Raw genomic sequence first — 17371 nt, 5'->3', positions numbered from 1 at the left:
GCTCCTCCCACTTTGACTTAAGCTCCTCCCATTTTGATTTAAGCTCCTCCCACTTTGATTTAAGCTCCTCCCACTTTGACTTAAGCTCCGCCCACTTTGACTTAAGCTCCTCCCACTTTGATTTAAGCTCCTCCCACTTTGACTTAAGCTCCTCCCACTTTGATTTAAGCTCCTCCCACTTTGGTTTAAGCTCCGCCCACTTTAACTTAAGCTCCTCCCACTTTGACTTAAGCTCCTCCCACTTTGACTTAAGCTCCTCCCACTTTGCCTTAAGCTCCGCCCACTTTAACATAAGCTCCTCCCACTTTGACTTAAGCTCCTCCCACTTTGACTTAAGCTCCTCCCACTTTGATTTAAGCTCCTCCCACTTTGGTTTAAGCTTCGCCCACTTTGACTTAAGCTCCTCCCACTTTGACTTAAGCTCCTCCCACTTTGACTTAAGCTCCTCCCACTTTGATTTAAGCTCCTCCCACTTTGATTTAAGCTCCTCCCACTTTGACTTAAGCTCCACCCACTTTGACTTAAGCTCCTCCCACTTTGATTTAAGCTCCTCCCACTTTAATTTAAGCTCCGCCCACTTTGACTTAAGCTCCTCCCACTTTGATTTAAGCTCCTCCCACTTTGGTTTAAGCTCCGCCCACTTTGACTTAAGCTCCTCCCACTTTGATTTAAGCTCCTCCCACTTTGACTTAAGCTCCGCCCACTTTGACTTAAGCTCCTCCCACTTTGACTTAAGCTCCTCCCACTTTGACTTAAGCTCCTCCCACTTTGACTTAAGCTCCTCCCACTTTGATTGAAGCTCCTCCCACTTTGACTTAAGCTCCGCCCACTTTGACTTAAGCTCCTCCCACTTTGATTTAAGCTCCTCCCACTTTAATTTAAGCTCCGCCCACTTTGACTTAAGCTCCTCCCACTTTGATTTAAGCTCCTCCCACTTTGGTTTAAGCTCCGCCCACTTTGACTTAAGCTCCTCCCACTTTGATTTAAGCTCCTCCCACTTTGACTTAAGCTCCTCCCACTTTGATTTAAGCTCCTCCCACTTTGGTTTAAGCTCCGCCCACTTTAACTTAAGCTCCTCCCACTTTGACTTAAGCTCCTCCCACTTTGACTTAAGCTCCTCCCACTTTGCCTTAAGCTCCGCCCACTTTAACCTAAGCTCCTCCCACTTTGACTTAAGCTCCTCCCACTTTGACTTAAGCTCCTCCCACTTTGACTTAAGCTCCTCCCACTTTGATTTAAGCTCCTCCCACTTTGGTTTAAGCTCCGCCCACTTTGACTTAAGCTCCTCCCACTTTGATTTAAGCTCCGCCCACTTTGATTTAAGCTCCGCCCACTTTGACTTAAGCTCCTCCCGCTTTGACTTAAGCTCCTCCCACTTTGACTTAAGCTCCTCCCATTTTGATTTAAGCTCCTCCCACTTTGATTTAAGCTCCTCCCACTTTGATTTAAGCTCCTCCCACTTTGATTTAAGCTCCGCCCACTTTGACTTAAGCTCCGCCCACTTTGATTTAAGCTCCTCCCACTTTAATTTAAGCTCCGCCCACTTTGACTTAAGCTCCTCCCACTTTGACTTAAGCTCCGCCCACTTTGACTTAAGCTCCGCCCACTTTGACTTAAGCTCCTCCCACTTTGGTTTAAGCTCCTCCCACTTTGGTTTAAGCTCCGCCCACTTTAACTTAAGCTCCTCCCACTTTGACTTAAGCTCCTCCCACTTTGACTTAAGCTCCTCCCACTTTGCCTTAAGCTCCGCCCACTTTAACCTAAGCTCCTCCCACTTTGACTTAAGCTCCTCCCACTTTGACTTAAGCTCCTCCCACTTTGACTTAAGCTCCTCCCACTTTGACTTAAGCTCCTCCCACTTTGATTTAAGCTCCTCCCACTTTGATTTAAGCTCCGCCCACTTTGACTTAAGCTCCGCCCACTTTGATTTAAGCTCCGCCCACTTTGACTTAAGCTCCTCCCACTTTGACTTAAGCTCCTCCCACTTTGACTTAAGCTCCTCCCACTTTGATTTAAGCTCCTCCCACTTTGATTTAAGCTCCTCCCACTTTGACTTAAGCTCTGCCCACTTTGACTTAAGCTCCTCCCACTTTGATTTAAGCTCCTCCCACTTTAATTTAAGCTCCGCCCACTTTGACTTAAGCTCCTCCCACTTTGATTTAAGCTCCTCCCACTTTGGTTTAAGCTCCGCCCACTTTGACTTAAGCTCCTCCCACTTTGATTTAAGCTCCTCTCACTTTGACTTAAGCTCCGCCCACTTTGACTTAAGCTCCTCCCACTTTGACTTAAGCTCCTCCCACTTTGATTTAAGCTCCTCCCACTTTGACTTAAGCTCCGCCCACTTTGACTTAAGCTCCTCCCACTTTGACTTAAGCTCCTCCCACTTTAACTTAAGCTCCGCCCACTTTGACTTAAGCTCCTCCCACTTTGATATAAGCTCCTCCCACTTTGGTTTAAGCTCCGCCCACTTTAACTTAAGCTCCTCCCACTTTGACTTAAGCTCCTCCCACTTTGACTTAAGCTCCTCCCACTTTGCCTTAAGCTCCGCCCACTTTAACCTAATCTCCTCCCACTTTGACTTAAGCTCCTCCCACTTTGACTTAAGCTCCTCCCACTTTGACTTAAGCTCCTCCCACTTTGATTTAAGCTCCTCCCACTTTGGTTTAAGCTCCGCCCACTTTGACTGAAGCTCCTCCCACTTTGATTTAAGCTCCTCCCACTTTGATTTAAGCTCCGCCCACTTTGACTTAAGCTCCTCCCGCTTTGATTTAAGCTCCTCCCGCTTTGATTTAAGCTCCGCCCACTTTGACTTAAGCTCCTCCCACTTTGATTTAAGCTCCTCCCACTTTGATTTAAGCTCCGCCCACTTTGACTTAAGCTCCGCCCACTTTGACTTAAGCTCCTCCCACTTTGATTTAAGCTCCTCCCACTTTGACTTAAGCTCCTCCCACTTTGACTTAAGCTCATCCCACTTTGATTTAAGCTCCTCCCACTTTGATTTAAGCTCCGCCCACTTTGACTTAAGCTCCGCCCACTTTGATTTTAGCTCCTCCCGCTTTGATTTAAGCTCCGCCCACTTTGATTTAAGCTCCGCCCACTTTGACTTAAGCTCATTACTTATAACTCCCCTCCTGAGTGAGCTAGAGGTCTGGTTTTCACATATGTCGAACATCTTGGTGAGACAAGTGTTTACCCAACGTTTCGGCTTGATCGGCCATTCGTAAGTGCAGAGAATTCATAACTCCCCTCCTAGCTGTGAGCTAGAGGTCTGGTTTTCACATATGTCGAACATCTCGGTGAGACAAGTGTTTACCCAGAGTTTCGGCTTGATCGGCCATTCGTGGCCCAAACGGGGAGCTTTGACGTAAGTGCGAAATCCGTAATTAAAGGGGGCGCCACGGAGCGACCGTTTGAGCTAGCGCCTCGAAACTCGGGGCACGCGACCGGACCCCTGTGACGCTTCACGGTGCCGATTTTTGGGTGACTGGGACTTTCTGGCACCGATTTCTGTTTTTCATCCTAGGCTTTCATCCTAGGGTGCAACTGCGTACAGTCTAGGTAGGTCGTTTGTTGGCAAATGAAAGAAAATTGGAATTAATCAATTAAGCCACTCCCACTTTGACACAAGCTCCGCCCACTAAATGTCTAAGCCACTCCCACTCCCACTTAAGCTCCGCCCACTTTGACACAAGCTCCGCCCACTTTTGACACAAGCTCCGCCCACTAACGGTCTAAGCCACTCCCACTCCCACTTAAGCTCCGCCCACTTTGACTTAAGCTCCTCCCACTTTGATTTAAGCTCCTCCCACTTTGACTTAAGGTCCTCCCACTTTAATTTAAGCTCCGCCCACTTTGACTTAAGCTCCTCCCACTTTGATTTAAGCTCCTCCCACTTTGATTTAAGCTCCTCCCACTTTGGTTTAAGCTCCGCCCACTTTGATTTAAGCTCCTCCCACTTTGATTTAAGCTCCGCCCACTTTGACTTAAGCTCCGCCCACTTTGATTTAAGCTCCGCCCACTTTGACTTAAGCTCCTCCCACTTTGACTTAAGCTCCTCCCACTTTGACTTAAGCTCCTCCCACTTTGATTTAAGCTCCTCCCACTTTGATTTAAGCTCCGCCCACTTTGACTTAAGCTCCGCCCACTTTGACTTAAGCTCCTCCCACTTTGATTTAAGCTCCTCCCACTTTAATTTAAGCTCCGCCCACTTTGACTTAAGCTCCTCCCACTTTGATTTAAGCTCCTCCCACTTTGGTTTAAGCTCCGCCCACTTTAACTTAAGATCCTCCCACTTTGACTTAAGCTCCTCCCACTTTGACTTAAGCTCCTCCCACTTTGTCTTAAGCTCCGCCCACTTTAACCTAAGCTCCTCCCACTTTGACTTAAGCTCCTCCCACTTTGACTTAAGCTCCTCCCACTTTGACTTAAGCTCCTCCCACTTTGACTTAAGCTCCTCCCACTTTGATTTAAGCTCCTCCCACTTTGGTTTAAGCTCCGCCCACTTTGGCGTAAGCTCCTCCCACTTTGATTTAAGCTCCTCCCACTTTGATTTAAGCTCAGCCCACTTTGACTTAAGCTCCGCCCACTTTGATTTAAGCTCCGCCCACTTTGACTTAAGCTCCTCCCACTTTGACTTAAGCTCCTCCCACTTTGACTTAAGCTCCTCCCACTTTGATTTAAGCTCCTCCCACTTTGATTTAAGCTCCTCCCACTTTGACTTAAGCTCCGCCCACTTTGACTTAAGCTCCTCCCACTTTGATTTAAGCTCCTCCCACTTTGGTTTAAGCTCCGCCCACTTTAACTTAAGCTCCTCCCACTTTGATTTAAGCTCCTCCCACTTTGGTTTAAGCTCCGCCCACTTTGACTTAAACTCCTCCCACTTTGATTTAAGCTCCTCCCACTTTGACTTAAGCTCCTCCCACTTTGCCTTAAGCTCCGCCCACTTTGACTTAAGCTCCTCCCACTCTGATTTAAGCTCCTCCCACTCTGATTTAAGCTCCGCCCACTTTGACTTAAGCTCCGCCCACTTTGATTTAAGCTCCGCCCACTTTGACTTAAGCTCCTCCCACTTTGACTTAAGCTCCTCCCACTTTGACTTAAGCTCCTCCCACTTTGATTTAAGCTCCTCCCACTTTGATTTAAGCTCCTCCCACTTTGACTTAAGCTCCGCCCACTTTGACTTAAGCTCCTCCCACTTTGATTTAAGCTCCTCCCACTTTAATTTAAGCTCCGCCCACTTTGACTTAAGCTCCTCCCACTTTGATTTAAGCTCCTCCCACTTTGATTTAAGCTCCTCCCACTTTGACTTAAGCTCCGCCCACTTTGATTTAAGCTCCGCCCACTTTGACTTAAGCTCCTCCCACTTTGACTTAAGCTCCTCCCACTTTGATTTAAGCTCCTCCCACTTTGATTTAAGCTCCTCCCACTTTGACTTAAGCTCCGCCCACTTTGACTTAAGCTCCTCCCACTTTGATTTAAGCTCCTCCCACTTTAATTAAAGCTCCGCCCACTTTGACTTAAGCTCCTCCCACTTTGATTTAAGCTCCTCCCACTTTGGTTTAAGCTCCGCCCACTTTGACTTAAGCTCCTCCCACTTTGACTTAAGCTCCTCCCACTTTGACTTAAGCTCCTTCCACTTTGATTTAAGCTCCTCTCACTTTGATTTAAGCTCCTCCCACTTTGACTTAAGCTCCGCCCACTTTGACTTAAGCTCCTCCCACTTTGATTTAAGCTCCTCCCACTTTAATTTAAGCTCCGCCCACTTTGACTTAAGCTCCTCCCACTTTGATTTAAGCTCCTCCCAGTTTGGTTTAAGCTCCGCCCACTTTGACTTAAGCTCCGCCCACTTTGACTTAAGCTCCTCCCACTTTGATTTAAGCTCCTCCCACTTTGACTTAAGCTCCGCCCACTTTGACTTAAGCTCCTCCCACTTTGATTTAAGCTCCTCCCACTTTAACTTAAGCTCCGCCCACTTTGACTTAAGCTCCTCCCACTTTAACTTAAGCTCCACCCACTTTGACTTAAGCTCCTCCCACTTTGACTTAAGCTCCTCCCACTTTGACTTAAGCTCCTCCCACTTTGACTTAAGCTCCTCCCACTTTGACTTAAGCTCCTCCCACTTTGATTTAAGCTCCTCCCACTTTGGTTTAAGCTCCGCCCACTTTGATTTAAGCTCCTCCCACTTTGACTTAAGCTCCTCTCACTTTGACTTAAGCTCCTCCCACTTTGACTTAAGCTCCGCCCACTTTGACACAAGCTCCGCCCACTTTGACTTAAGCTCCGCCCACTTTGACACAAGCTCCGCCCACTTTGACACAAGCGCCGCCCACTTTGACACAAGCTCCGCCCACTTTTACACAAGCTCCTCCCACTTTGACTTAAGCTCCTCCCACTTTGACTTAAGCTCCTCCCACTTTGACTTAAGCTCCTCCCACTTTGACTTAAGCTCCTCCCACTTTGACTTAAGCTCCTCCCACTTTGATTTAAGCTCCTCCCACTTTGGTTTAAGCTCCGCCCACTTTGATTTAAGCTCCTCCCACTTTGACTTAAGCTCCTCTCACTTTGACTTAAGCTCCTCCCACTTTGACTTAAGCTCCGCCCACTTTGACACAAGCTCCGCCCACTTTGACTTAAGCTCCGCCCACTTTGACACAAGCTCCGCCCACTTTGACACAAGCTCCGCCCACTTTGACACAAGCTCCGCCCACTTTTACACAAGCTCCGCCCACTTTGCTTTAAGCTCCGCCCACTTTGCTTTAAGCTCCTCCCACTTTAACTTAAGCTCCGCCCACTTTGACTTAAGCTCCTCCCACTTTAACTTAAGCTCCGCCCACTTTGACTTAAGCTCCTCCCACTTTGACTTAAGCTCCTCCCACTTTGACGTAAGCTCCTCCCACTTTGACTTAAGCTCCTCCCACTTTGCCTTAAGCTCCGCCCACTTTAACCTAAGCTCCTCCCACTTTGACTTAAGCTCCTCCCACTTTGACTTAAGCTCCTCCCACTTTGACTTAAGCTCCTCCCACTTTGACTTAAGCTCCTCCCACTTTGATTTAAGCTCCTCCCACTTTGGTTTAAGCGCCGCCCACTTTGACTTAAGCTCCTCCCACTTTGATTTAAGCTCCTCCCACTTTGATTTAAGCTCCGCCCACTTTGACTTAAGCTCCGCCCACTTTGATTTAAGCTCCGCCCACTTTGACTTAAGCTCCTCCCACTTTGACTTAAGCTCCTCCCACTTTGACTTAAGCTCATCCCACTTTGATTTAAGCTCCTCCCACTTTGATTTAAGCTCCTCCCACTTTGACTTAAGCTCCGCCCACTTTGACTTAAGCTCCTCCCACTTTGATTTAAGCTCCTCCCACTTTGACTTAAGCTCCTCCCACTTTGACTTAAGCTCCTCCCACTTTGACTTAAGCTCCTCCCACTTTGACTTAAGCTCCTCCCACTTTGCCTTAAGCTCCGCCCACTTTAACCTAAGCTCCTCCCACTTTGACTTAAGCTCCTCCCACTTTGACTTAAGCTCCTCCCACTTTGACTTAAGCTCCTCCCACTTTGATTTAAGCTCCTCCCCCTTTCGTTTAAGCGCCGCCCACTTTGACTTAAGCTCCTCCCACTTTGATTTAAGCTCCTCCCACTTTGATTTAAGCTCCGCCCACTTTGACTTAAGCTCCGCCCACTTTGATTTAAGCTCCGCCCACTTTGACTTAAGCTCCTCCCACTTTGACTTAAGCTCCTCCCACTTTGACTTAAGCTCCTCCCACTTTGATTTAAGCTCCTCCCACTTTGACTTAAGCTCCTCCCACTTTGACTTAAGCTCCTCCCACTTTGATTTAAGCTCCTCCCACTTTGATTTAAGCTCCTCCCACTTTGACTTAAGCTCCGCCCACTTTGACTTAAGCTCCTCCCACTTTGATTTAAGCTCCTCCCACTTTGGTTTAAGCTCCGCCCACTTTAACTTAAGCTCCTCCCACTTTGATTTAAGCTCCTCCCACTTTGGTTTAAGCTCCGCCCACTTTGACTTAAGCTCCTCCCACTTTGATTTAAGCTCCTCCCACTTTGACTTAAGCTCCTCCCACTTTGCCTTAAGCTCCGCCCACTTTAACCTAAGCTCCTCCCACTTTGACTTAAGCTCCTCCCACTTTGTCTTAAGCTCCTCCCACTTTGACTTAAGCTCCTCCCACTTTGACTTAAGCTCCTCCCACTTTGACTTAAGCTCCTCCCACTTTGATTTAAGCTCCTCCCACTTTGGTTTAAGCGCCGCCCACTTTGACTTAAGCTCCTCCCACTTTGATTTAAGCTCCTCCCACTTTGGTTTAAGCGCCGCCCACTTTGACTTAAGCTCCTCCCACTCTGATTTAAGCTCCTCCCAATTTGATTTAAGCTCCGCCCACTTTGACTTAAGCTCCGCCCACTTTGATTTAAGCTCCGCCCACTTTGACTTAAGCTCCTCCCACTTTGACTTAAGCTCCTCCCACTTTGACTTAAGCTCCTCCCACTTTGATTTAAGCTCCTCCCACTTTGATTTAAGCTCCTCCCACTTTGACTTAAGCTCCGCCCACTTTGACTTAAGCTCCTCCCACTTTGATTTAAGCTCCTCCCACTTTAATTTAAGCTCCGCCCACTTTGCCTTAAGCTCCTCCCACTTTGATTTAAGCTCCTCCCACTTTGGTTTAAGCTCCGCCCACTTTGACTTAAGCTCCTCCCACTTTGACTTAAGCTCCTCCCACTTTGACTTAAGCTCCTCCCACTTTGATTTAAGCTCCTCCCACTTTGATTTAAGCTCCTCCCACTTTGACTTAAGCTCCGCCCACTTTGACTTAAGCTCCTCCCACTTTGATTTAAGCTCCTCCCACTTTAATTTAAGCTCCGCCCACTTTGACTTAAGCTCCTCCCACTTTGACTTAAGCTCCTCCCACTTTGACTTAAGCTCCTCCCACTTTGACTTAAGCTCCTCCCACTTTGATTGAAGCTCCTCCCACTTTGACTTAAGCTCCGCCCACTTTGACTTAAGCTCCTCCCACTTTGATTTAAGCTCCTCCCACTTTAATTTAAGCTCCGCCCACTTTGACTTAAGCTCCTCCCACTTTGATTTAAGCTCCTCCCACTTTGGTTTAAGCTCCGCCCACTTTGACTTAAGCTCCTCCCACTTTGATTTAAGCTCCTCCCACTTTGACTTAAGCTCCTCCCACTTTGATTTAAGCTCCTCCCACTTTGGTTTAAGCTCCGCCCACTTTAACTTAAGCTCCTCCCACTTTGACTTAAGCTCCTCCCACTTTGATTTAAGCTCCTCCCACTTTGGTTTAAGCTCCGCCCACTTTGACTTAAGCTCCTCCCACTTTGATTTAAGCTCCGCCCACTTTGATTTAAGCTCCGCCCACTTTGACTTAAGCTCCTCCCACTTTGACTTAAGCTCCTCCCACTTTGACTTAAGCTCCTCCCATTTTGATTTAAGCTCCTCCCACTTTGATTTAAGCTCCTCCCACTTTGACTTAAGCTCCGCCCACTTTGACTTAAGCTCCTCCCACTTTGATTTAAGCTCCTCCCACTTTGACTTAAGCTCCTCCCACTTTGATTTAAGCTCCTCCCACTTTGGTTTAAGCTCCGCCCACTTTAACTTAAGCTCCTCCCACTTTGACTTAAGCTCCTCCCACTTTGACTTAAGCTCCTCCCACTTTGCCTTAAGCTCCGCCCACTTTAACATAAGCTCCTCCCACTTTGACTTAAGCTCCTCCCACTTTGACTTAAGCTCCTCCCACTTTGATTTAAGCTCCTCCCACTTTGGTTTAAGCTTCGCCCACTTTGACTTAAGCTCCTCCCACTTTGACTTAAGCTCCTCCCACTTTGACTTAAGCTCCTCCCACTTTGATTTAAGCTCCTCCCACTTTGATTTAAGCTCCTCCCACTTTGACTTAAGCTCCACCCACTTTGACTTAAGCTCCTCCCACTTTGATTTAAGCTCCTCCCACTTTAATTTAAGCTCCGCCCACTTTGACTTAAGCTCCTCCCACTTTGATTTAAGCTCCTCCCACTTTGGTTTAAGCTCCGCCCACTTTGACTTAAGCTCCTCCCACTTTGATTTAAGCTCCTCCCACTTTGACTTAAGCTCCGCCCACTTTGACTTAAGCTCCTCCCACTTTGACTTAAGCTCCTCCCACTTTGACTTAAGCTCCTCCCACTTTGACTTAAGCTCCTCCCACTTTGATTGAAGCTCCTCCCACTTTGACTTAAGCTCCGCCCACTTTGACTTAAGCTCCTCCCACTTTGATTTAAGCTCCTCCCACTTTAATTTAAGCTCCGCCCACTTTGACTTAAGCTCCTCCCACTTTGATTTAAGCTCCTCCCACTTTGGTTTAAGCTCCGCCCACTTTGACTTAAGCTCCTCCCACTTTGATTTAAGCTCCTCCCACTTTGACTTAAGCTCCTCCCACTTTGATTTAAGCTCCTCCCACTTTGGTTTAAGCTCCGCCCACTTTAACTTAAGCTCCTCCCACTTTGACTTAAGCTCCTCCCACTTTGACTTAAGCTCCTCCCACTTTGCCTTAAGCTCCGCCCACTTTAACCTAAGCTCCTCCCACTTTGACTTAAGCTCCTCCCACTTTGACTTAAGCTCCTCCCACTTTGACTTAAGCTCCTCCCACTTTGATTTAAGCTCCTCCCACTTTGGTTTAAGCTCCGCCCACTTTGACTTAAGCTCCTCCCACTTTGATTTAAGCTCCGCCCACTTTGATTTAAGCTCCGCCCACTTTGACTTAAGCTCCTCCCGCTTTGACTTAAGCTCCTCCCACTTTGACTTAAGCTCCTCCCATTTTGATTTAAGCTCCTCCCACTTTGATTTAAGCTCCTCCCACTTTGATTTAAGCTCCTCCCACTTTGATTTAAGCTCCGCCCACTTTGACTTAAGCTCCGCCCACTTTGATTTAAGCTCCTCCCACTTTAATTTAAGCTCCGCCCACTTTGACTTAAGCTCCTCCCACTTTGACTTAAGCTCCGCCCACTTTGACTTAAGCTCCGCCCACTTTGACTTAAGCTCCTCCCACTTTGGTTTAAGCTCCTCCCACTTTGGTTTAAGCTCCGCCCACTTTAACTTAAGCTCCTCCCACTTTGACTTAAGCTCCTCCCACTTTGACTTAAGCTCCTCCCACTTTGCCTTAAGCTCCGCCCACTTTAACCTAAGCTCCTCCCACTTTGACTTAAGCTCCTCCCACTTTGACTTAAGCTCCTCCCACTTTGACTTAAGCTCCTCCCACTTTGACTTAAGCTCCTCCCACTTTGATTTAAGCTCCTCCCACTTTGATTTAAGCTCCGCCCACTTTGACTTAAGCTCCGCCCACTTTGATTTAAGCTCCGCCCACTTTGACTTAAGCTCCTCCCACTTTGACTTAAGCTCCTCCCACTTTGACTTAAGCTCCTCCCACTTTGATTTAAGCTCCTCCCACTTTGATTTAAGCTCCTCCCACTTTGACTTAAGCTCTGCCCACTTTGACTTAAGCTCCTCCCACTTTGATTTAAGCTCCTCCCACTTTAATTTAAGCTCCGCCCACTTTGACTTAAGCTCCTCCCACTTTGATTTAAGCTCCTCCCACTTTGGTTTAAGCTCCGCCCACTTTGACTTAAGCTCCTCCCACTTTGATTTAAGCTCCTCTCACTTTGACTTAAGCTCCGCCCACTTTGACTTAAGCTCCTCCCACTTTGACTTAAGCTCCTCCCACTTTGATTTAAGCTCCTCCCACTTTGACTTAAGCTCCGCCCACTTTGACTTAAGCTCCTCCCACTTTGACTTAAGCTCCTCCCACTTTAACTTAAGCTCCGCCCACTTTGACTTAAGCTCCTCCCACTTTGATATAAGCTCCTCCCACTTTGGTTTAAGCTCCGCCCACTTTAACTTAAGCTCCTCCCACTTTGACTTAAGCTCCTCCCACTTTGACTTAAGCTCCTCCCACTTTGCCTTAAGCTCCGCCCACTTTAACCTAATCTCCTCCCACTTTGACTTAAGCTCCTCCCACTTTGACTTAAGCTCCTCCCACTTTGACTTAAGCTCCTCCCACTTTGATTTAAGCTCCTCCCACTTTGGTTTAAGCTCCGCCCACTTTGACTGAAGCTCCTCCCACTTTGATTTAAGCTCCTCCCACTTTGATTTAAGCTCCGCCCACTTTGACTTAAGCTCCGCCCACTTTGATTTAAGCTCCGCCCACTTTGACTTAAGCTCCTCCCACTTTGACTTAAGCTCCTCCCACTTTGACTTAAGCTCCTCCCACTTTGATTTAAGCTCCTCCCACTTTGACTTAAGCGCCGCCCACTTTGACTTAAGCTCCTCCCACTTTGATTTAAGCTCCTCCCACTTTAATTTAAGCTCCGCCCACTTTGACTTAAGCTCCTCCCACTTTGATTTAAGCTCCGCCCACTTTGACTTAAGCTCCTCCCACTTTGATTTAAGCTCCTCCCACTTTGATTTAAGCTCCGCCCACTTTGACTTAAGCTCCGCCCACTTTGATTTAAGCTCCTCCCACTTTAATTTAAGCTCCGTCCACTTTGACTTAAGCTCCTCCCACTTTGACTTAAGCTCCTCCCACTTTGACTTAAGCTCCGCCCACTTTGACTTAAGCTCCTCCCACTTTGATTTAAGCTCCTCCCACTTTGGGTTAAGCTCCGCCCACTTTAACTTAAGCTCCTCCCACTTTGACTTAAGCTCCTCCCACTTTGACTTAAGCGCCTCCCACTTTGCCTTAAGCTCCGCCCACTTTAACCTAAGCTCCTCCCACTTTGACTTAAGCTCCTCCCACTTTGACTTAAGCTCCTCCCACTTTGACTTAAGCTCCTCCCACTTTGACTTAAGCTCCTCCCACTTTGATTTAAGCTCCTCCCACTTTGGTTTAAGCTCCGCCCACTTTGACTTAAGCTCCTCCCACTTTGATTTAAGCTCCTCCCACTTTGATTTAAGCTCCTCCCACTTTGACTTAAGCTCCGCCCACTTTGATTTAAGCTCCGCCCACTTTGACTTAAGCTCCTCCCACTTTGACTTAAGCTCCTCCCACTTTGACTTAAGCTCCTCCCACTTTGATTTAAGCTCCTCCCACTTTGATTTAAGCTCCTCCCACTTTGACTTAAGCTCCGCCCACTTTGACTTAAGCTCCTCCCACTTTGATTTAAGCTCCTCCCACTTTAATTTAAGCTCCGCCCACTTTGACTTAAGCTCCTCCCACTTTGATTTAAGCTCCTCCCACTTTGGTTTAAGCTCCGCCCACTTTAACTTAAGATCCTCCCACTTTGACTTAAGCTCCTCCCACTTTGACTTAAGCTCCGCCCACTTTGACTTAAGCTCCTCCCACTTTGATTTAAGCTCCTCCCACTTTAACTTAAGCTCCGCCCACTTTGACTTAAGCTCCTCCCACTTTGATTTAAGCTCCTCCCACTTTAACTTAAGCTCCGCCCACTTTGACTTAAGCTCCTCCCACTTTAACTTAAGCTCCACCCACTTCGACTTAAGCTCCTCCCACTTTGACTTAAGCTCCTCCCACATTGACTTAAGCTCCTCCCACTTTGCCTTAAGCTCCGCCCACTTTAACCTAAGCTCCTCCCACTTTGACTTAAGCTCCTCCCACTTTGACTTAAGCTCCTCCCACTTTGACTTAAGCTCCTCCCACTTTGACTTAAGCTCCTCCCACTTTGATTTAAGCGCCTCCCACTTTGGTTTAAGCTCCGCCCACTTTGATTTAAGCTCCGCCCACTTTGATTTAAGCTCCTCCCACTTTGACTTAAGCTCCTCCCACTTTGACTTAAGCTCCGCCCACTTTGACACAAGCTCCGCCCACTTTGACTTAAGCTCCGCCCACTTTGACACAAGCTCCGCCCACTTTGACACAAGCTCCGCCCACTTTGACACAAGCTCCGCCCACTTTGACACAAGCTCCGCCCACTTTGCTTTAAGCTCCGCCCACTTTGCTTTAAGCTCCTCCCACTTTAACTTAAGCTCCGCCCACTTTGACTTAAGCTCCTCCCACTTTGACTTAAGCTCCTCCCACTTTGACTTAAGCTCCTCCCACTTTGACTTAAGCTCCTCCCACTTTGACTTAAGCTCCTCCCACTTTGATTTAAGCTCCTCCCACTTTGGTTTAAGCGCCGCCCACTTTGACTTAAGCTCCTCCCACTTTGATTTAAGCTCCTCCCACTTTGATTTAAGCTCCGCCCACTTTGACTTAAGCGCCGCCCACTTTGATTTAAGCTCCGCCCACTTTGACTTAAGCTCCGCCCACTTTGATTTAAGCTCCGCCCACTTTGACTTAAGCTCCTCCCACTTTGACTTAAGCTCCTCCCACTTTGACTTAAGCTCCTCCCACTTTGATTTAAGCTCCTCCCACTTTGATTTAAGCTCCTCCCACTTTGACTTAAGCTCCTCCCACTTTGGCTTAAGCTCCTCCCACTTTGCCTTAAGCTCCGCCCACTTTAACCTAAGCTCCTCCCACTTTGACTTAAGCTCCTCCCACTTTGACTTAAGCTCCTCCCACTTTGACTTAAGCTCCTCCCACTTTGACTTAAGCTCCTCCCACTTTGATTTAAGCTCCTCCCACTTTGGTTTAAGCTCCGCCCACTTTGACTTAAGCTCCTCCCACTTTGATTTAAGCTCCGCCCACTTTGACTTAAGCTCCGCCCACTTTGATTTAAGCTCCTCCCACTTTGATTTAAGCTCCTCCCACTTTGATTTAAGCTCCGCCCACTTTGATTTAAGCTCCGCCCACTTTGACTTAAGCTAAGTTTCCAAGTTGGAAATTCCTAGTTTGGATTCTGTGGAGTCCTCTCATTCCAGGGACCAGAGGCCTGCCTGGGGGGGCGGGCACCGACGGGGCTACGGGACCTAAGGGGGACATGGGAGATGCGGGCGAGTTCGGCGCCCCCGGGTCAGACGGCGAGAAAGGGGAACAGGGGGCCGAGGGTGACTGTAACTGCGAGGACGGGACTGACGGGGCCAACGGGCAACCGGGACCTCCAGGGCCCCTGGGACCGGAGGGTGAGGTAGGCACCCACGGTGCCAACGGCATGGATGGTGAAAAGGGGGACATGGGGCTGATGGGGATGCAGGGGCAGCCCGGTCCGTGCATGCCGGCCATGCAATCCTCTTTTACCGCCGCACTCGACTCGATTTATCCCGAGCCTGGCATGCCCGTACCGTTCCGTACTGTCATCAGTAACCGAGGGTTTAACTATAACCCGGCCACGGGTAAATACCGGGCTGTGGTCAACGGCACCTATGTGTTCAGCTACCACCTAGTGGTCGCCGCTAGGCTGCTCAAAGTGGGGCTGTTCCATAACTTTTCGCCCGTCGTCAAGACGACAGGACCCATCGATCAAGGCGTCATCAGCCAGCAGGTGGTGCTCCACCTGAGTATGTTTGACGAGGTGTGGCTCCAGGTGAAGGACACCAATAACAACGGCATGTACCACGATCCCGAGAGCAGCAGCACCTTCTCCGGGTTCCTGCTCAGCCCTGATAACTGTGATTTGCCACGGGGGCGAGATTTCTTTCCTACAGATCCCGATCCCGATATGGTTCAAGATTATCAATGGGGAGATATCCCAGGGTCTACAGCAACCCCAGCACCTTAAACAAGGAGTCAATTAGACAGGCACAGGTTATACTCACATACATGTGCACAGAACACACCCTCTTACACACATACACACTTGCACACAAACACACATGCATAAATAGATCCACACATATATGGTCCCAAGAAGGCATGACAACACCTGTTAGCCATGGGTAGTTTGCTGAACCAGGGTTGAATTAGACAGTTTATGCAGCATGAAAGAAATCCATCGACTAAACCTAGTTTGGCTCCAAGCTCAAATCAATTGTGTACACTATCACCTAAAGGCATTTCCTGTTACTCATGATTGTATTGTTTAGTAAAAGCATGTTGTTGGATTCTCAACGGAAATCTAACTTGTCTTGTCAGAGGAAAGACAACTTAAGACATTTCTACAAATCTTTATCACCTCCACACACATAAGCGCCGCACATATCATGGCAATGAATAGACATTATCTGCTTTTTGATACAAGTATCCAACTTTATATTGCTATTCATATGTTTGATATTAGTAAAACTGTAAAAGCTTTATTTTTCGATTCATCAATAGACTGAATAGGAGTATTGTGAAAATGTGTGAATCAGAATTGAGCAGGTGTTTGGAGAAATACAGTACAATAAAGCAGATAGCATCAAATGAAGGGCATCAAAATAGATAGATTTAAAGAAAATGCATAGAGTAGTACAGACAGAAATGGAAAAGACAGAGGGGAGAATGAGACAGAGGGAGAGACAGAGAAAGATGTAGATGGTATATGAATTGGCGCTGTGGAAAGATAGGAGGCTCTTTGTACTTAAGGAGACATTTGGGTTCCCCTTTGGTACACAGTGTGGATGTTTGGAACAACAGACAGTGTGATTCAGGTAGAGACATTGGGATCATTGGAAGCACATATATGTGATTACACTGTAATGCTGCCGAAAGGATCAAAAGAAAAGAACTGTGGTTCAGTTAGTTTGGTTAGTTTTGCTAATGTCAAAGTGCATCACCAAACTGCATGTGGTAACGAGAGGAACAGGAGGTAAGGAATGACTAGCCTGTTCTAGCTTTCCTGTTGTCTTCACCATCTTTAAACCAATACTTACAAAGTAAGAGTATTTTGTGATTTGAAGTTCATTGTGTATCAATTCTATTAGATGTTTGTGTTTTTCTTCTTTTTTTTTCTGTTTATTGCCAATCCTTTCTGGAATAAATGTTGACCCTTGCTCTTGAGACCTGCCTTTGTCTGTGTTTGATTGGTATGGCCAGATGTGTGTCTTTCAGACTTCTTATTGTCTATCGTGTTGTTGAAAGAGCTTTTCTAAGCTTGTCTGCGACCTGGGTTGACCTTATACAGTGCCCACCATCGAAGTACTGAAAAGAGGAAGCCGTTTGTCTTCTTTTATCTCGATACTAACAATTTGGATTTTAAATCAAATAATTGCTATAGGGTCAAAGTAGCAAATCTCAGCTTTAATTATGTTTGTTTTCCGATTGGGTACAGTACACCATTTAGAAAGTATATTTTTTTTTTTAAACATACTCCCCCTATTTCAGGGGTCCAAAAAATAATAATATATAATGTCCAAATAAAGTACTCATGTTTAGTATTTGGTTGACAATCCTTTGCAATAAATGAAGTCTGCAACCCATTGACCCCACCAGACGCCGGTGTCTGTAGCTGTAACTGAAGCCATCTTCTGTTGTTGTTTGTTTTGAGGTCTTTTTGCCTAAAATCGTATCATCAGGAAATCGTGACGTTAGAATTATAAGGATCTGATCCATTAGGTGTTTATTAATGCCTGTGTGGT

At 47.2% G+C, this 17371-nt stretch overlaps 1 protein-coding gene across 1 annotated transcript in view; it reads left to right on the top strand.

Moving 5' to 3' along the window:
• LOC308168621 (uncharacterized protein) overlaps positions 1-15594 on the top strand; it is a gene marked incomplete at both ends in the record, with an annotated part of 36158 nt that extends 20564 nt beyond the window's left edge. Inside the window, one exon of the mRNA XM_080543221.1 lies at positions 14798-15594. Within this exon, the coding sequence (XP_080399347.1) occupies positions 14798-15594 (797 nt within the window). The remainder of the gene's footprint in view (positions 1-14797) is intronic.
• Positions 15595-17371: the final 1777 nt, after the last annotated feature.

The sequence above is a fragment of the Nansenia antarctica genome, assembly GCF_963989245.1.
Source record: "Nansenia antarctica genome assembly, chromosome: 12".
NCBI lineage: Eukaryota > Metazoa > Chordata > Actinopteri > Argentiniformes > Microstomatidae > Nansenia > Nansenia antarctica.
The sequence above is the reverse complement of the archived record's forward strand: the minus strand, read 5'-3'. Positions and strand labels throughout refer to the sequence as shown.